General features: G+C 42.3%; 1 protein-coding gene across 1 annotated transcript; it reads right to left on the bottom strand.

Annotated features, from left to right (window-relative positions):
• Window positions 1-912: 912 nt before the first annotated feature.
• On the bottom strand, window positions 913-8,147 carry LOC124036132 (phosphatidylinositol polyphosphate 5-phosphatase type IV-like). Its single transcript, XM_046350297.1, is given in 13 exon segments — window positions 913-2,746; window positions 2,918-3,054; window positions 3,193-3,308; window positions 3,462-3,623; window positions 3,801-3,908; window positions 4,035-4,154; window positions 4,375-4,499; window positions 4,593-4,690; window positions 4,809-4,932; window positions 5,846-5,881; window positions 5,883-6,133; window positions 6,135-6,754; window positions 7,338-8,147. Coding segments are annotated over 12 exon segments (1,959 nt in total). The 5' UTR covers window positions 6,684-6,754; window positions 7,338-8,147; the 3' UTR covers window positions 913-2,613.
• Window positions 8,148-21,072: the final 12,925 nt, after the last annotated feature.

The following is a 21,072-nucleotide window of genomic DNA, read 5'->3' on the forward strand; positions in this document are numbered from 1 at the left end:
CTTGAAGATAGGTACACATTGATTTCCACTTATCCAGACTGAAATTAGACCTACTGTATGATGCTGTGTAGTTATAGTATTGTCAGTATTCTAAGCTATATTCTTTCATTCAACCCACTATATCACTGTTTTGACATCTGTGTATACAGAGTGTACAAAATATTAAGAACACCATCCTAATTGAGTTTCACCCCCCTACAAGGTGTTGAAAGTGTTCCACAGGGATGCTGGCCCCATGTTGACTCCAATCCTTCCCACAATTGTCAACTTGGCTGGATGTCTTTTGAGTGGTGAACCATTCTTGATACACGGGAATCTGTTGAGCTTGGAAAACCCAGCAGCGTGCCAGTTGACACACTCAAACCGGTACACCTGTCACCTACTACCATATCCCGTTCAAAGGCACTTAAATATTTTGTCTTGCCCTCTGAATGGCACACATACTCAATCCATGTCTCAGTTGCCTCAAGGCTTAAAAATACTTCCAACCTGTCCCCTTCATCTCCAGACTGATTGAAGCAGATTTAACAGGTCATAGTAGCTTTCACCTGGGCAGTATGTCATGGAAAGAGGAAGGTGTTCCTAATGTGTTGTACACTCAATGTATATCGTACTGTGTGTGTGTGAGCGGATATCCTTTCAGGTGCCAGAGAAATCTTTACATTTATTACATTTATTTCTCATTTCCAAAACTATATCGCTATATAGTGGTATGTGTCTTCTCTACATTGTAATCATGTATTTAGCTTTTTCACTTTGTTTCAGAATACTGCCACAATCTTACATTTAATTTCAAAACAAGGTTTCTCTGCGTCCTTGAAAGTGAAAATAATGAATCTGTATTCAGCCCAATTGGAGATTTGTTTCTGGTAAATTAAGAATTATTGCCATGAATTAGCATTTATAAAGAAATTATACTGCCCTTCTTTGAGGGATATTTAATGTCCACTTCAGATGACAGAAGAAAACATTTGTTTCACAATCTCAAAAATAAAACAGAAATAACATTCCAAACAGCTTGTGATATTACATCACAAATCATGTTATAAAAGACCCACAGATATGGAGTCCTGAGAAAAATCACAAACAAGATCACAGGCACTTGCCCTGAGCGTTAAAGTGAATGACAACTCATGATTCACCATTACACCAGAACCATTGATCTCCATGCAATGAATCCTCTTCCCCTCGTTAGCACAATACAGTACATGGAAAGTATATATTTTTTTGATTAAGTTACATGAGTGTATTTAATTTAGTCACGACAGATGACATTAAGGCAATGAACCAGAGTTCAACCGCTCCAACACGATCCACATCACCATTGCAAAGGATGGTTCTGTATCCGTTATGCGAGATATTAAACAATATGTTAATAAGCAAGATTTCACAAATATCAATCACACATGTTTTTTTATACAATGCCAGAAAAGCCACCATGCCTTAATTCAATAAGCACCATACTTGCAGAAAATGTATGTTCATCAAGCAACATAAAAATAACTGAAATTCCCTTTAAATTTGATAGGGATAAGTCCATTTCTGTGAAATCATGGGTCAGTTGTTTCTTTACTGGAGGAAATCCTAGAACACCCCAAAAGTTTGGTATATCAAAGAAAGTGCTTTATACTGCTTAAGAGCTGTTTGATGAAAATGCATTGACAAGGCCTTTGAATACAGGTACACCAAGTAAAAAGTGACATTACATATGGACCATATCAACATGGCTTGTTAAATAAATGTACAAAATAAAACAAACAAAAAAAGAACGTATTAAGTACAGTATGCTCAGAGCAACATCAGCCAACCAGCACACACGGGTGACTGATTACCTTTCAATCTTCAATGTCAGGTTCCCCAGTTCAGTCTTGTTTATAGAAGGTCTGTATAAATAGACCAGTTTACTGCCAAGTCTGCAGACTGGAGTCTGAACTCAAGGTCCCTGTCTTCGAGAACAGCCCGTCAGAGACCCCCCCCCCCCCCCAAACCACATGAGTGACAGTTCCAACAGCCCTCTGTAGGGGGTGCTCATGGATAAGCCTACGTGACTTCCATGAGTCACAGGGAGATTCTCAATTGGGCAAAAGTCCGTCCTCTCCTCCCTGACCCGGAAAGCGATAAGTGGTCGAGGAGAGTGTCAATTCGTTAGTAGGCGAACGGAGGAGTCTGCTCATTACTTACTTCAGCAGAGGTTACACAATAGTATCCTGGGCTAGTGTTTTAATATCCACCACACCCCTTTTGAATCAGCTGTTGTTTTCTCAAAGGAGAAAAGTATGCACACATTTAAAAACTATACGCTACTTTTATCTTGAAAATGTCTCGCAAAACTAGCTAAATGTGTATCCATTTACACATTTATTTGGGGATTCTACCCGTCAACATAATTTGCCTGATGACACACAAGTAGAGAACGAAAGTAATTTCATACAAGCACATTTGTTTCTACGTTTCCTCTCCTCGATTACCTTTGACCTTTTCTCAAAAGCAGGCGTGGACGCAAGGCCTCGGACAAAACCAACAGATTCTCCCACAGACTGGGCTGGAAGTGGAAACACAAGACTGGTTCCCTTTGGTCCCCCATGGCTGGGTCAGATTGATTCTGGTCCAGGTTCAGGAGATGGAGCAGATGGTGCTGCTGCCCTGGTCCTTTGTGGCTTCCCTCTTCTTCAGCTCTCTGGTGATCCTCCTCCTGATGCCCTCCAGGTACAGACTCCTGTCAAACTGACCCGCTCCCAGAGGAATACTGAGAAACACGCCAGACAGTGAACAACAAATAAAGAGGGTTAACCAACTGTTCTGAATCTTGAGCTTTTCGTTGACCGCACTTTTGGACACCTATTACTGCGAGAAAGGTTTATAGTGTTGGAGCTGAACGCTGCTGTAAACAGCTAAGAGAGGCAGGGGTGGGACTCACTTGTCTCTTCCAGGACGGAGTTTGACCTGGAACATGCCGATGACAGGCCGGTGGTCTGACGTCTTGATCATTGAACAGCTGGTGTACTTTATCACTTTGATGTCACCCACCTGCCTGTTCCTGAACAGTATTCTGTCCTAGAGCACACAGAGGAACAGTCAAATAAAACATTCCTTTTTTTTTGTGTGTGTGTGTGTTTAAAACAAGCCAATAAAATAAAGCAAAGAGGCCTGCTTGTATGAATGACACAGGGTATCGCTGACGGTGACACGTACTGTGTATGAGGGAGTTCTCTGCTTAGAGGTGGTGTCATACACGTCACAGCCAACGTCAAATTTGTAGGTGGGGAGGAACTGAATCAGTGCTTCCTGGAAGCCTTTAAAGATGGAACCTGGAACAGAGCATAACACATTTGTACTCTATTGTCAAGTATCTGTCACAGTGAGCGTGGTAACAATACATTGAGATATCATCCACAATCTAATACATGTAATATTTGCCTAAACCTCTAGTGTTAGAATGGTGTCGTTCCATGTAGACGTACCATCCTTCATTTCCTTGGAGAGTTGGTCATGGTGGAGAAGAGGACCCATGTCCACACCCTGGTTCTGGTTTAGAAGGGCCTCTACCTCCACACGGTCTTTACTCAGGCGGAAGTTAAAGTCCCCAAACCAAAAAACCTCATCAAACCGTGTTGTCACATCCGCTGAAAGACATAGTCATTATCAGTAACATTAACAATGTACTTATTGAGCACTTGTTGCATGAGGGAAACTACAGCATTTCTCCTCGCATAATTAGGATGCTCTTCCAGATGTGGCAGCAGTACTTCAATATAGTAGTAGTACTGCAATAAACAGCTCTGGTCTTTAAGAGTACTTACAGGATGTGGAGCGGTAAGGGTTGGTGTCTGGAAGAACTTTAGGCAGAGCAAGTGCTTCAACGATCTTGTTGTAGTCCAGAATCCTCTCGTACACTCTGGAATCTCCAGCTGGAACATAAGGACATTTATTAAATCGCCTAGTTAGCAGTGCGACTGTATCCAAAAGGCTTTCCACTTCCTGTTTACATTCACATGCAATATCATCACCTCCTGAACAACAGAGGTGTCACTCACAGGTAAAATGGGAGGTGATGAAGAGGAAGGAAGTGCCAAAGAAGGTGAAGCCGATCCCCACGGCTCCTTTGGTTTTAATCTGAGACATGATGCGTGTTGTGACCGTGGCATGCTCCACTTCTGTTAGGAGGAGATGCGATGGTTACAGGGGCCAAATCAGATCACGTACTGGACACATAAAACGTGCAGTGGGTAGCCAGAGAGATCACCTTACAATGTTACCTCTCTTACAACATTTTAATTAGAGACAACCTTCTGAGATTTGTTGATGGGAAAGGACTGATTCACTCTCCTCTGAAAAAAAAACAGACAACTTGTAGTAGTGCCATTTGGGACGGACCTGAGCAGAACCAAATGAGGTCCCTCCTGACGAACACAGTGAGGTAGAGAACCCCGTGGGAGGCTGCGTAGAGCATGACGTAGTACGGCCCCAGAGTCTCCTGAAGACGGATCTCCCATTCCCTCCTGTGACACACACACACACACACAAAATATCAGCATAGAGTGCTGAAGACACGATTGATATAATGCAAACTGCTCTCATACACAGTCCTATACCGGTCTGGACATCCCTCCTGGACTCCGATGATGTAAAAGTCTTGTGCAAATTCAGAGTCTGTCGGGAGCAACAGGTCATCTAGGTTGTTTGGAAGTCCCTGAAAATGATACGGAAGCGGTCATATAAAAAAAAAAATATCAAAGAGAGTGAGTGTAGAACTTGCGTACAGATATTCAGGCTCTAGGCCTAATGTTGAACAGTAGGAGTGGTCCCACCTTCTCTCCATGCATGTTCCATGTGGCTATGTAGATGCCAACTCTCCTCTCTGGGAAATAGCGGTCCAGCTCCTCAGCGCCCAGAAGGGCACCACTGCCCAGCACGCTGCCCTCCAGAAAACTCCTGGAACACAATGAGGAAATGAACACTTCATAACCGGAGGTATAGCAGCACGGTTTTCCCTGCTTGCTCTAACAAACAGTTCGTATTCTTGGCTACTTTGAACCAAACCCATTTCAAATGTCTGGTAGGCTCCATTATACAAATTAAGTAGAATACACACACAATTCAAAGAACGCTGGATATTATTGGCGCTGAGGCACATTTCAAAACAATAGGCTTCTTCCATAGCCGATAGTTGTCTGAAACATTTCAGATAAATCCCCCGATTCCTTGAACAGCTCCTTGCTGAGGCACAACATGTGTATTGAGACCCATCTTTGCACCCCAAATGGTGGCAAAAACTATGCGGATTCACACACTTCCACCTGACAATTACCTCTGTCAGAGTGAGCACTTATACATACCATAAGCCTCTGAGGCCTTCATTAAAGCAGCCAGTGTTGCTAGAGCACACACCAATGCTAATGCCCTAGCGGCAGATGTGGCACGGTAATAATTACAGCACAGTCTTCTTGGTTACAATTCACTGATGGTGAACGTGACTGCTCACAATAAGTTACAATAGCTCAAATGCCCATCTGTAGTTCATGCAGAATATATTTAACTCAAGGCCCACCTCAAGTCTTACCATGAGATGTCATGTTCCACATCGCAGGAAGTACATGATTTTATCAATGAGATGGAGCATCACTTAAGCCCATCTTCATTTTGGAGCTGCATCAAACAGTCAACGGATACTTTATACACTGTATTTAGATAATCTATTACAGTTTCAATGCCTTTAGAAAGCTATCAAGACTTATAGCACTCTGATACCGGTACGGTATCCAATACAGGTAGAGAAGGCTTCTGCAGGACATATCTGGTCAGTTATCTGGAGAGGATATCATTAGTGAGAGGCGTGTAGTCCTACCTGTTCCTGACGTCCCTGGGTCTGATGGGGTTCAACGCTGAAGGTGGACTTCATGGAATTGACAGAGGTGTTGTCCAACACCATGTTATCCAGAAGCCGGCTGTCGCTCAGGTTCCTGTGCAGGTGCAGCCTCTCAGGCCCAGCTCTCCCCGGCACAATGCCATAATCCACGCAATCCCTGTCAATCCGATTAGCCGTCCTTAAGGACTCCGACACCGAGGTCTGCTCCAGAGCAGGAAGTGGACCCGATGGCTGTAAGGGAGAGAGGCGTACCTTAAAGGGCCTCCCCCCGCTGCTCAGCTGGGTCACCGTGGTGGTCGTGGGGCCTCCTCTCATACTCGGAGAGGCTCTGGCCCCTGGCTCTGAAGACAGGGGACCCTGTAGGAGTTAAGAGGGGTCCAACGATGGAGCCCTGTCCGTTCCTTAAGGTGGCAGCACCGCTCAAGGTGAACACACCTGTAACTGTCGAGTCCTCCTTAAGAGAGTCTGTGGAGGAACCAGTCTCAGCTGGGTCAGTCAGACTCTCCTGGCTGTGCTTAAGTCTTCTGCTTCTCACCTCCTCCAACGAACCGCTCTTCCCTCCTTTCGAAAGTGCAGGGGGCTTGGGCAGCAGGGGCGGTCGCGGCTGGTAGAGACTGGTCTTGCTGGTTTGGTCTTGTACATCCTGAGGGAATTGCAGGGTGTCGATGAGCTTGGTGGGTTTGTTGTCCTCGGTAGAGGGGTTCACTGGCCTCTTGTCACTGCTAACTCCTGGATCCTTCCCACCAGGAGCTTCACGAGGTAACACTCCATCAGGCTGAGAGGGGCTGCTGTCCTCCCCATTCTCAGTCATCCTCATGCCAGGCTGCACCTTCTGTCAGATGTCTGTCAGTACCATGGCATGGAAGGTCATCTAGAAAACAATTATAGCTACTGTACTATTAATGAGAATGGATTGACAATATTTCTAATTATATGTATGATTGTTACACTAGCTAGCTTGACACTTGCTATGTTACTTATCTTACAGAAGCAATGACGCGAATTGATTAGCCCGACTAAGTTAGCTGCACATATGGTTGGCTCATATTAGCTAGCTAAATTACTGGAAGAGAGAACTCCACAGACAAAATAATAAACCTTAGTTACCTGTATATTTAACAGCTCAGTTTGCAGTAATGTTAACTGGATGCTAAAATTGCTAACTACTGTGATGACATGTAAAGCTAAGTAGCTAGCACGTTTACGATAATGCTAGCTAGTTAGCTACATCATCGTAAACATGTGCTGCTAGAAAAGATAGGGCGCATAGTAAGCTGCTAACGTTAGCTATATAGCATTCAAATTCACATATAACAATCGCTAGATAGCTAGCAGAAACGCACTGGTGAAACGTTGTAGCCGCTAGCTCTGCTAGCTAATATTCTAACCTATGACAGAACGCTAGGAATATATCAGTCTGGGAAAAACAAATGCATTAGACATGACACTACATTTAATCAACGTTAGATACCTGGGGAAAGCGAAATCAAGTTTCGTCCATGACAACATTGTGAGAATATATCGTTAGAGGTAACGTTAACTAGCTAGCTATTTTTAGTTTAGCTCCCAACGCTAAACCAAACTTTCCACTTCTCTATGATCACTTGACATGGTTTTTCTTCTTCGTTGATGTTTATTGGCAGAATACATTCATAACGTGTATTGCCGCCACCTACTGTAAGGGGCAGTAAAAAAATACCCCAAAAACAAATTCATAACTAATTACCAAAACACTAACCAAATTCACGCTACTGTCCTGTATAAAATAAAAGATACTACTCCTTCGGTCGGATTTCAAATCCCTACACAGGCTCATTGAACCTCTTCATTCAGTACGACCTGTAACATTTCGGCTGTATAGTCCTGGAGGTCCAGAAATATATTTGCCGCCTTCACAATGATGTCTAACTTAGATTTGTGTATTCATTTGACTAGTGCAATTTATCACTTGCGCTATTAAACGCAACTAAGTCCACCTTCTTCACTGTTAGTGTGTCGGGATCCGTCTCCTGCATGGCTTCACTGCAGACTGTGGGCCATCCACTACCATCTCATCTCTACTCACTCATTCAGCTATTTTCACCGCCTCCACATAGGCGACCTGCTGGATAGCCCTGATCCTAGTTACTGCAATCTCATTCATCCTTACAGGGCACACCGGGAACGTGATTCCCATCACAATAACAACATGCTTCATCGGACTCTTCAACTGCTACATACAGTATTTATTACTTCGACAAACACTTGCCACGTGTCCAAACTTGTTAGAATTGTAACACTGCAGCGGCTTCTGTACAGTACATATGTTGTCACCGCATACCTCACATTTCCACGTTTGACATAAATCGGGTGAACCACTTAATCAAACCGATAGGCTTTGCTCCTTCTTTCCATCCATCATTTAATTCAAGCGACGTGCGTCTACCACTCCTGGGACGTTATCCCTTAACCCCACAGCCGCTATGTCAAACGAGACACGAGATGACACCTTTATCCGGAGCCCTACTCTGAAAATCACAGCTTTCCACGTCATACGTCAACATCTTGTAGAGCCACAGAGCTTTCTCCTTTTGCGCTTTCGACACTCACGATATCAACATCATACCGCTCATTGCCACTCTGACCGATTCCACTCTACCCATTTCTTCGTTCACCATCTTCGAGACCGCAAACGAGAAAACAAAACACACGTTGCTTGCATTGTAACGCCACCTACTGGTAGCTAGTAATAGTAGTCGTACAACTACCCGAGCCACCCTGATCTCATGTCATGAGTTTACTGTACATAAATAGGTCGCTCATAAAATTAGGATGTAGAATATTAAAATGGACATGAATGCTCTAAAAATGGTTTATTTCACATTCATTCGACATTACAAAGTATCAATGGCAGCCGATGCTGAATTATTTTACACAATTCACATACAAGAAAATAATCAACACAATATTAACTACAACTTTAAAATATATCTATTTTGGAAAACCATCAGAGCTAAGGGTAAAACAGAAATGGCAGTCCACAGCTCGCTGGTTGAGCAGTCGAGTTCTATGAAAGTATAAAAGGTCAGCCATTTTGTTCAGCCAATTGTTTACAGACAGATTATTTCACTTATAATTCACTGTATCACAATTCCAGTGGGTCAGAAGTTTACATACACTAAGTTGACTGTGCCTTTCAACAGCTTGGAAAATTCCAGAAAATTATGTCATGGATTTATAAGCTTCTGATAGGCTAATTGATCTCATTTGAGTCAATTGGAGGTGTACCTGTGGATGTATTTCAAGGCCTACCTTCAAACTCAGTGCCTCTTTGCTTGACATCACGGGAAAATCAACAACAAAAAATAAGTCAAGACATCAGAAAAACAATTGTAGACCTCCACAAGTCTGGTTCATCATTAGGAGCAATTTCCAAATGCCTGAAGGTACCGACATAACCTGAAAGGCCGCTCAGCAAGGAGGAAGCCACTGCTCCAAAACCGCAATAAAAAAGCCAGACTATGGTTTGCAACTGAGCATGGGGACAAAGATCATACTTTTTGGAGAAATGTCCTCTGGTCTGATGAAACAAAAATAGAACTGTTGGGCCATAATGACCATCGTTATGTTTGGAGGAAAAAGGGGGAGGCTTGCATGCCGAAGAACACCATCCCAACTGTGAAGCATGGGGGTGGCAACATCATGTTGTGGGGGTGATTTGCTGCAGGAGGGACTGGTGCCCTTCACAAAATAGATTGCATCATGTGGAGGAAAATTCTGTGGATATATTGAAGCAACATTTCAAGACATCAGTCAGGAAGTTAAAGCTTGGTCGCAAATGGGTCTTCCAAATGGACAATGACCCCAAGCATACTTCCAAAGTTGTGGCAAAATGGCTTAAGGACAACAAAGTCAAGGTATTGAAGTGGCCATCACAAAACCCTGACCTCAATCCCATAGAAAAGTTGTGGGCAGAACTGAAAAAAAGCGTGTGAAAGCAAGGAGGCCTACAAACCTGACTCAGTTACACCAGCGTCAGGAGGAATGGGATAAAATTCACCCATCTTATTGTGGGAAGCTTGTGGAAGGCTACCTGAAATGTTTGACCCAAGTTAAACAATTTCAAGGCAATACTAGCAAATACTAATTGAGTTTATGTAAACTTCTGACCCACTGGGAATGTGAGGAAAGAAATAAAAGCTGAAATAAATCATTCCCTCTACTACATTTCACATTCTTAAAATAAAGTGGTGTTCCTAACTGACCTAAGATAAGGAATTTGTATTCAGATTAAATGTCAGGAATTGTGAAAAACTGTGTTTAAATGTATTTGGCTAAGTAGTATTTAAACTTGACTGGGTGTGGTAACTCATATGTCTAGTAAAGATGTTAGGTACAGTGGAACTCTTTATAAATGGAAGCATAGCAGTGTATCAACCTACAGTTGGGAAGTCGGAAGTTTACATACACCTTAGTCAAATACGTTTGAGTTACCACACCCGGTCTCAGGGATGGTTGACTGGAAACTCCTTTGGTCTCTACTGTTAGGTACGTCAGCTTTGACTTTTCTTGAACCTTATCTGTGGAACAATCTTCAAAATGTTCTTAAACGTGATGTTGTGGTGCCTCTAGGGGAATTCAGAAAGCTGATTAAAGACCTTATTACTGATGAATGTGTTGCTGTTTTTTATGACTATATTTTTCTTTCTGCTTGCATTTAGTATTTATATTTTGATGTGTGTATTTTCTGTTAATTATTTAATTCAGGGCTCATCTGTAAAAGAGACCTTGGTCTCAGTAAACCCCCACGTTAAAAATATAGATTATATATCTTTTTTTAATTTACAATAAAATTAATCCAAATAGACTTGTCTGTTTGTTCAATGTATTCACACATAGCTACTGTAGCCTATATTTCTTTTTTAAATGACTTATTGTTGTTTATTTTTCCCAGTAACCGCTTTGAGATTCTGTAATGAAAAGCGTTATAGAAAGTTGAATACATTATTAATTAAGTAAAAAATTTTGCAGCCAGAGACAACCTTTGCAATTGCACGTTTAACCAGAAGGTGTCATTATAGGGATGTGTACTGTAAGTGCAGCACGTGTGGCTACTTGATTCACAATAACATGAAATACATCTGATTTAGCTCAATTATTGACTTGTACGTCATCTACACACATTCGCATATCCCATTTACAATGAAATAGTGGGTAGAGTGAAGAGAGCAGGTTTGCAGACTGTTGAGGACATGATTATTCAGCATACGGTCGACGAGGCTATTTACCCAGAGTAAATACAAAGGCCATTTTCTGAGCTGTTTGAGAACTGCTAAGTTCCTGTGTTTGCTCATGTTTAAAATGTTTATTGGCTCAATGATCCTGCAGCACAGAAGTGTTCTCCTGTGATTGAATCACGGTGCTTTATCTGAAATCCCAGCAAGCGCTCTGACATTGAGTCTCACCCTGGTAGAGAGCAGATGGATGCTGCAGCTGGCTTCATGCAACTCAGCTCGTGTTTGATATCGTCACCTTTTATGGCTCCCTCCTACAGTTGAAAGCGAGATGTCTAGGTTAGAGAGGACCTGGGAATCTTGACTAGAGAGGGTTCCATAATCCAGGGCATCTGTTCACTGGAAACAATGTTCTTTCATGACTGTAAGACTAAAAAGCCTCCCAATGATGTCACTCCATGATTATGAACTTCTGGATCATCTGTACCAGAGCTTATTATATATACACTAAAGATCTGGGGACCAGGCTACCTCATCTCCCCTACTGAGAATGATCCTTGCACAGTTCAAACATGTTTGAAAATACCACTTACACATAGCCTGTTGGTGTGGACCCAAAGGTCTCCCAAATAGGACTTTGTTCAGACATGCCTCTCTCTCCCAGTGTTTCCGACCCATTTTACAGAGCTGCTATATAGAGAGCCCTGGTGAAACTGGCAGCTACATGTTGCAACAAGACTCTTGGTTAGGAGTGGGAATAAAAAATGATCTGGAAGCTCAAGGGACACGTATGCAGTTTAACCATGAAAAAGTAATCAGGGTCTGCTCACGGAAAAGGTTTTCCACAATGTCTGAATCTTCTGTATGCTGTATATGTACAGTGGCAAGAAAAAGTAGGCGAACCCTTTGGAAATACCTGGATTTCTGAATAAATTGGTCATAAAATTTGATCTGATCTTCATCTAGGGCACAACAACAGACAAACACAGTCTGCTTAAACTAATAACACACAAACAACTATACGTGTTCATGTCTTTATTGAACACACAGTGTTAACACTCACAGTGCAGGGTGGGAAAAGTATGTATTAAACCCCTGGATTTAATAACAGGTTAACCCTCCTTTGGCAGCAATAACCTCAACCAAACGTTTTCTTTAGTTGCGGATCAGACCTGCACAACGGTCAGGAGGAATTTTGGACTATTCCTCTTTACAAAACTGTTTCAGTTCAGTAATATTCTTGGGTTGTCTGGTGTGAACTGTTCTCTCGAGGTCATGCCATAGCATCTCAATCGGGGTTGAGGTCAGGACTCTGACTGGGTCACTCCAGAAGGCGTATTTTCGTCTGTTGAAGCCATTCTGTTGTTGATTTACTTCGATGTTTTGGATTGTTGTTCTGTTGCATCAACCAACTTATGTTGAGTTTCAATTGGTGGACAGATAGTCTAACATTCTCCTGCAAAATGTCTTGATAAACTTGGGAATTCATTTTCCCATCGATGATAACAGGCTGTCCAGGCCCTGAGGCAGTAAAGCAGCCCCAAACCATGATGCTCCCTCCCTCCACCATAGTTTACAGTTGGGATGAGTTTTTGATGTTGGTGTGCTGTGCCTTTTTATCTCCACACATACTATTGTGTGTTCCTTCCAAACAACTCAACTGTAGTTTCATCGGTCTACAGAATATTTTGCCAGTTGCGCTGTGGAACATCCAGGTGCACTTTTGCACTGTTTTTGTTGGACAGCAGTGCCTTCTTCAGTGGTGTCCTCCCATGAACACCATTCTTGTTTAGTGTTTTATGTCTTGTAGACTCGTCAACAGAGATGTTAGCATGTCCCAGAGAATTCTGTAAGTCTTCAGCTGACACTCTAGGATTCTTCTTAACCTCATTAAGCATTCTGCTCTGTGCTCTTGCAGTCATCTTTGCAGGACGGCCACTCCCTAGGGAGAGTAGCAACAGCGCTGAACTTTCTCCATTTATAGACAGTTTGTCTTACCGTGGACTGATGAACATTAAAACTTTTAGAGATACTTTTGTAATCCTTTCCAGCATTATGCAAGTCAACAATTCTTAATCTTGGGTCTTCTGAGATCTCTTTTGTTCAAGGCATGGTTCACATCAGGCAAAGCTTCTTGTGAATAGCAAACTCAAATTTTGTGAGTGTTTTTTATAGGGCAAGGCAGCGCTAACCAACATCTCCAAACTCGTCTCATTGATTGGACTCCAGGTTAGCTGACTCCTGACCCCAAATAGCTTTTGGAGAAGTCATTAGCCTAGGGTTTCACACTTTTTCCAACGTACACTGAATGTTTAAATGTTTAAATTACAATCATTTGTGTTATTAGATTAAGCAGATTGTTTGTCTATTGTTGTGACTTAGATGAAGATCAGATCAAATTTGATGACCAATTTATGCAGAAATCCAGTTAATTCCAAAAGGTTCACATACTTTTCTTGTCACTGTATGCACTGGTATGTGAGCATATACTGTGTCACCCCTCACCAAGAGACAACTGATCGACCTTCCCTGATAAAACATTGGAACTGTGGATCCACTCTTTGAATCATATTGTAGATCTTGTATAGATTTTGGAATCAAAATATTTTTGTCTGGAACCATAGTTTAGACTGTGACGATACTAATTGGAATTTCAAACATTGTGTCTGTAGTGCCATGTAGTAAACCTCTGCAGAATATTTTTTGGATTCTTTGGTAATGTTAGCATTAGCAGCATTTGCTTGACTCCTATTCAAAGTTGCCATGCGGTGTAAACATTGACTTTGGCCACTTGATGTCGGTTTCTATCTTGGCCAGACTGTACAGTTCCTTTTTACCCGTTTCTCATTATAAAAAAACAATAACAGAGCAGTGCAGTGCAGTAAATACATCAGTGGTCATACAGACACACAAACACACCCACTCCATTCCATCCGTTTAAGGGTGAGAAAAGGACAAAGTTGTCCATTAAACTTCTCTATTGTACAGCAGTGTAATGGTCTCTCTCTCTCTCTCTCTCTCTCTCTCTCTCTCTCTCTCTCTCTCTCTCTCTCTCTCTCTCTCTCTCTCTCTCTCTCTCTCTCTCTCTCTCTCTCTCTCTCTCTCTCTCTCTCTCTGTCTCTCTCTCTCTGTCTCTCTCTGTCACTCTCTCTCTCTCTCTCTCTCTCTCTCTCTCTTCTCTCTCTCTCTCTCTCTCTCTCTCTCTCTCTCTCTCTGTCTCTCTCTCTCTCTCTCTCGCTCTCGCTCTCTCTCTCTCTCTCTCTCTCTCTCTTTCTCTCTCTCGCCCCCTCACCCTCTCTCTCTCTCTCTCTCTCTCTCTCTCTCTCTCTCTCTCTCTCTCTCTCTCTCTCTCTCTCTCTCTCGCCCCTCGCCCTCGCCTCGCTCTCGCTCGCGCTCTCTCTCGCTCTCTTGAGAGGGCCGAGCGAGCGGGAATCGATGCGCTGATATGATATTCAGTCTAATGAGGATCAGAAACATCTTAATGAAGGCCCGTAATCCCGGTTTAATCCCTCATTACAGGCCAATCTGTATTCAGTGCTCCTACCTCTGCAGTCACGGCACATTGCCCTCGTTATTGTTCTCCCTCTCCCCATCCTTCACATAGGGCCACGCTCTCTTTGTCTTCTCTCGGTGTCAGTTATATTTGATCCCCTCATTAGACTTTAAGAAGAGAAGCGCTCCAGGGCTGAAAATAGTGCTTTTGTATGCACTTCTTATAGTATTAGTGGACTGAAATGGAAAATTAGACATATGCTTAATAACTCTAGACCAGTGTGGGACTGGGGCCCAGTATTGTTTAATCATTTTATCAAATTAAATGTTATAATGGAGTTTGAGTGGTGAGACTGGCTGGGCTTTGACCAGAAGTAAAGAGACACACTTCGGAATCATGTATTACTTACTGTATGTGTATGAACTTGGACAGTGTGACATTAGTAGTCAGACATATGGGCTTTTACAAAAGAAACCTCATCTTGAGAGTATCCTACATGAATTGTGTTCAAAACAGATATGACCCCTATAATGTGACACCATACGTGTATAGGACGACACACTTCTGACAGGACCACTGAAATCAATCACACCTATGAAATCCAACCTGTCCAGCCACATTGCTTTGCAAATACCTTTGCAAGGTAGACCCTTGTGAATGGAGCATGTTAAAATATCCAGAGGGAATGTTGTTGGATGATATTGACCTTGTGACCAGTTCAAATATCGCAGTGAGGCGTTGGGCGTCTGAATGGAGGTGTGTGTATTGGTGACCTCTACTTCCTACAATAGTCCTGAACATGAAGGCCCTAGTTACGGGCTCCAGCTATAGGGCTGAGAGTTTTCCCAGGAAAAGTCAGGTCAGCTCACATGGTCAGGAAAAAACTCTGTGCTCTATTACACTACAACGTTAGAACCATTTTGTTGAGCCCTGTGGATGAGAATAGCAGCCGAACCTTGTGAAAACCAGCTTATCAACACCAAGGGCGTCTATTCCTGTCGGCCAATGCACGTGTCCCATTTTTCACTAATGACGGAGGTTAATGTTGAATGATATGGAGAGAGAGAGAGAGAGAGAGAGAGAGAGAGAGAGAGAGAGAGAGAGAGAGAGAGGCGTTGCAATGATCCACTGTTGGGGTGAGAGGACCATTTGTTTGGCGATGATGTCGCTCTAGCTCAGCCATCATAAATACCTCGCCCTTTTGCTTGACGACGAGGGAGCCGGGGGAGAAAACATATAATGATAAATGAATCTCATTAAGAGTAAGAGTTGCTAAAAGCAGTAATGCAGCACAGACATGATGAGGTGAGGCCATAGGGAGACATCGGTACAGTTGTATCTGTGTGTGTCTGAAAGAAGATCAAAGGCATGTGTCTTTTGACCTGAGGAGGAATATCAGCATCAAGAGCCCTGCTTTATTTTTTGGGGGGCAGATTCCCCATTTCTTCTCCAGCTAATGGCAGCATATAAGAGGTGAAAAAAAAACTGTTTTTAAAAGACTGAAGAGGTGTAATTCAGAATTATCTCTACAATGGGGACCAGCACTGGCAATATTTTTGCAGTCAACAATTAAGTTCATATTTTATGTCAAATATACGTCATAAGTCATATTTGATCTGCACTTTGTTTTGAATAGAAACGCATTTACGTTTTGTTTTGTTGAACCCAAAGGGACAGTTGATATACAGTTGACTTTGTCACAAAAAAGTTGTTTTCCCTTCCGAAGGTATTCCTTTCACAACAGTGAGAACTCTGCAGGTCTAATTTAGAGCTCTGTGTCACTTAACACTGCCTTACCAGCCAATCAAAACCAAAACACAGCCTGCTGATTTTGATTATATCCATATCAATTTATGAGGGTAGGTTTGGCCATGTCTGTGCACGCACATCGAGTGGGCAAGGAACATTATCATTTAAATCACCAAAAGGGGGTCAAAACAGGAAGAAAAACAACATAGTTTCTTATTATAATATAATAATATATACCATTTAGCAGAAGCTTTTATCCAAAGCGACTTACAGTCATGTGTGCATACATTCTACGTATGGGTGGTCCTGGGGATCGAACCCACTACCCTGGCATTACAAGCGCCATGCTCTACCAACTGAGCTATGGAAGTTTGTTGGAAACAAACCGTCAGGCAATGTGTAGTAGATGATGGTGTCTTTAGGAACGTATAGGGTTCGTGAGCTGTGGAGGCACAGGTCAGAGATCCCCATACTCAATCACTGTGGCAGATCTCCCTCAGAGGGGATGCTTTTGCTCAAACATGCTTTGTGTAATCCACTCAGATTCCCTGCTTGCTTCATTCCATGTTCCCATTCCCAATTTGCGTTGGAATGATCCAGGCAGATCTACGGGTCACCTGGCATGAACACTGCTCCACCCAAAATCACCAACTCTCAAACTCATCAACACCTAAACTTGGCTTCTTAAATTAAATGACTCCCACCTCAAATTCGAGGGTGTAATATTTAATTAGCATTTACTGTTCAAATATTATTTAAATTAAAGGGGCCCCCAGTGAACCTCAACTTGAATTTGCCTGTATTGCTTCATCCCATTATCCATCCCCCCACTCCCCTCCTCACTCGGGCTCTGCCCCTGCTCTGTTTACACTGGGCAAAGAGAGGAGCAGGTGCAGGCCTCAGGAGTATTGTGTGTGTGCGTGTGTTTGTGTGTGTGTGTATGTGTGTGTGTTTGTGTGTGTGTGTGTGTGTGTGCGTGCGTGTGTGTGTGTTTGTGTGTGTGTGCTCTCAGAGAGAGCATGTGCCAGCAAAGACCCTGTACACTAATCACACATGATAGCATCTCCAGCAGAAAGACAACAGGCGCACGTTAGAGCCCCGGGCACTGGGCTGGCCAAACTGCCATAACCAGCCATGGTGACAGCACTCTCACTCAGACACAAACTCTCTCTCTCTCTCTCTCTCTCTCTCTCTCTCTCACTCACACGCACGCACGCACGCACGCACACACGCACACACACACACGCACACACGCACACACACACACACACTGCTGCCTTTAAGGTGTCTGTGTCTGTTATTTGTTATTGGAGAGTGAGGGGAACAAGATTAGATCTACAGATTGCACAGTGTGTGTGCAATGCTTTCTACTGACAAAACAAATGGTTTTGTGTTAATATAAGAATAGTTATTTTTCAAATCACATGGTTTTGAACACATTTAAAGTACAGTTGAAGTCGAAAGTTTACATACACTTACGTTGGAGTCATTAAAACTCATTTTTCAACCACTCCACACATTTCTTATTAACAAACTATAGTTTTGGCAAGTCGGTTAGGACATCTACTTTGTGCATGACACAAGTAATTTTCCCAACAATTGTTTACAGACAGATTATTTCACTTATAATTCACTGTATCACAATTCCAGTGGGTCAGAAGTTTACATACACTAAGTTGACTGTGTCTTTAAACAGCTTGGAAAATTCCAGAAAATTATGTCCTGGCTTTAGAAGCTTCTGATAGGCTAATTGACACCGTTTGAGTCAATTGCAGGTGTACCTGTGGATGTACAGTTGAAGTCTGAAGTTTACATACACCTTAGCCAAATACATTTAAACTCCGTTTTTAAAAAAACAATTCCTGACATTTAATCCTAGTAAAATTCCCTGTCTTAAGTCAGTTAGGATCACCACTTTATTTTAAGAATGTGAAATGCAGTAGAGAGAATGATTGATTTCAGATTTGATTTCTTTCCTCACATCCCCAGTGGGTCAGAAGTTTACATACACTCAATTAGTATTTGGTAGCATTGCCTGTATCCACCATCTTTGGTTATATCTCTATGGGTGGGACCCTGCCAACCTCTGGTCATCTTTGGTTATATCTCTATGGGTGGGACCCTGCCAACCTCTGGTCATCTTTGGTTATATCTCTATGGGTGGGATCCTGCCAACCTCTGGTCATCTTTGGTTATATCTCTTTGGGTGGGACCCTGCCAACCTCTGGTCATCTTTGGTTATATCTCTATGGGTGGGACCCTGCCAACCTCTGGTCATCTTTGGTTATATCTCTTTGGGTGGGACCCTGCCAACCTCTGGTCATCTTTGGTTATATCTCTTTGGTGGGACCCTGCCAACCTCTGGGTTATATCTCCCTGCCAACCTCTGGTCATCTTTGGTTATATCTCTATGGGTGGGATCCTGCCAACCTCTGGTCATCTTTAGTTATATCTCTATGGGTGGGGTCCTGCCAACCTCTGGTCATCTTTGGTTATATCTCTATGGGTGGGATCCTGCCAACCTCTGGTCATCTTTGGTTATATCTCTATGGGTGGGATCCTGCCAACCTCTGGTCATCTTTGGTTATATCTCTATGGGTGGGATCCTGCCAACCTCTGGTCATCTTTGGTTATATCTCTATGGGTGGGATCCTGCCAACCTCTGGTCATCTTTGGTTATATCTCTATGGGTGGGACCCTGCCAACCTCTGGTCATCTTTGACCTCTGTTCTGCTGTGGCCAAACGCTTTAGTAAGGGTTACAGAGATTAGTTCCACATGGTGACTTACAGTGGAGGACTTAGTGGAGCGCACCGGCAGGATGTTTCACAATTAAAAGTCTCCACTCTTTGATCACTGGAGCCAAGGAGCTGAGATCACCAGGAATGAAGAAGTGATCATAGATGGCTAATGGTTTAACAAAAACCACTTTATTCTGTATATTCTAATGACATTAAATGAAACATGTTGAAGTTTTTATTCAGGACCTAGTGATATGATTGCATTTTTCAAAACAAGTTGTAGAAAAACTAAAAACGTTGTAACAACATAATCATGAGCTACAAAGGCACAATTCATAACATGTTATTATTGGATTTCCATGCAGTACATACTCACAAGTCATAACGTGTTATTATTGGATTTCCATGCAGTACATACTCACAAGTCATAACGTGTTATTATTGGATTTCCATGCAGTACATTCTCACAATTCATAACGTGTTATTATTGGATTTCCATGCAGTACATACTCACAAGTCATAACGTGTTATTATTGGATTTCCATGCAGTACATTCTCACAATTCATAAGGGTCAATCAAATCAGGTATTTCATGTTATGATATATGAAATAATATGTTATGCACATTTCTACAGCTATGTTTGTAATCATGTTGCTTTTCTGAGACTCAATTTGCAGATTAATAGAAGATGTCTGTCTGCAGTTAGGGAGTCTCCCAGCTTACTGTGTTGTTGACACAGCTGCAGGCAGGCGGAGTGAGTGTGTAGCCTACCCAGAAACCAGGATGCATCATGTGCTTGCCAGCCCACCTCACAGGGCTAAACACTCACTGTGAGAACAATTGAAAGGTGAGGATATTTTGATTGTTAGCTGTTAGACTTGAGAGAAAGCTAGAGTCATTTGTGGGCCAGGGCACTTGGAAGCAAACAACCCTCTTGGACACGCCCCTCTTTTATTTCTGAAGCTTGTTCTTACACAAAAAAACATTTTTCAAATTCCCTTTTGTTATTAGTCTTATCTTATCAGGTACTGATGAATAATTGTAGCCAGCACCCTTACAAAACTAAACAACCTGCGGCTCCACTCTACAATAACTGATCATCCATACTAAGAAAATATTGATATAGCTGCATTATGCAACTTTTTGGGAGACCTTACAGAAGTCACATAGAAATGTGTTTTTACAGATCTGTCTCATTGAAAGCAAATTGATGTGGTAGATCTGTTCTATGTCAGCTATTTCTATGCTTCCAGTTTTCTATGCTTCAAGTTTTGTTTTTGCGTCTTTTACTTTCGGTTTTGTACACTAGCTTCAAATAGCTGAAAGTACATTATTTTTGGTTATGGAAAATATTTTTCACAGGGGTTTAGATGGTTCAATGATTCTCTACAACAGTGGTTCCCAAACTTTTTATGGTCCCGTACCCCTTTAAACATTCAACCTCCAACTGCGTTCCCCCGTCTAGCACCAGGGTCAGCGCACCATCATTGTAAGCCTACCACAAACAGACTATACAATACATTTATTAAACATAAGAATGAGTGTGAGTTTGTCACAACCCGGCTCGTGAGAAGTGACAAAGAGCTCTTATAAGACCAGGGCACAAATAATAATATAATAATAATCAATCATTTTGCTCTTTATTTAGCCATCTTACATTTAAAAAAATCTTAGTTGTTCATCGAAAATTGTGAATGACTCAGAGAAAGGTGTGCTTGAAAGGATGCACATAACATGATGTTGGGTTGTATTGACAGAAAAGAGCTCCAACTTCTTAATCATAGCCTCAGTTATGTTCCGCACATTGAATATAGTTGCGGAGTCCCTGTAATCCGAGATTCAGATCATTCAGGCGAGAAAAAACATCACCCAGTCGTGTGAGAAACTTATTATCATGCAAGCGGTCAGACAAGTGAACATGATGGTCAGCAAAGAAAACTTTAAGCTCGTCTCTCAATTAAAAACAACGTGTCAATACTTTGCCCCTTGATAACCAGCGTACTTCTGTAT

Source organism: Oncorhynchus gorbuscha, linkage group LG05 (assembly GCF_021184085.1).
Source record: "Oncorhynchus gorbuscha isolate QuinsamMale2020 ecotype Even-year linkage group LG05, OgorEven_v1.0, whole genome shotgun sequence".
NCBI classification, from domain to species: Eukaryota; Metazoa; Chordata; class Actinopteri; order Salmoniformes; family Salmonidae; genus Oncorhynchus; species Oncorhynchus gorbuscha.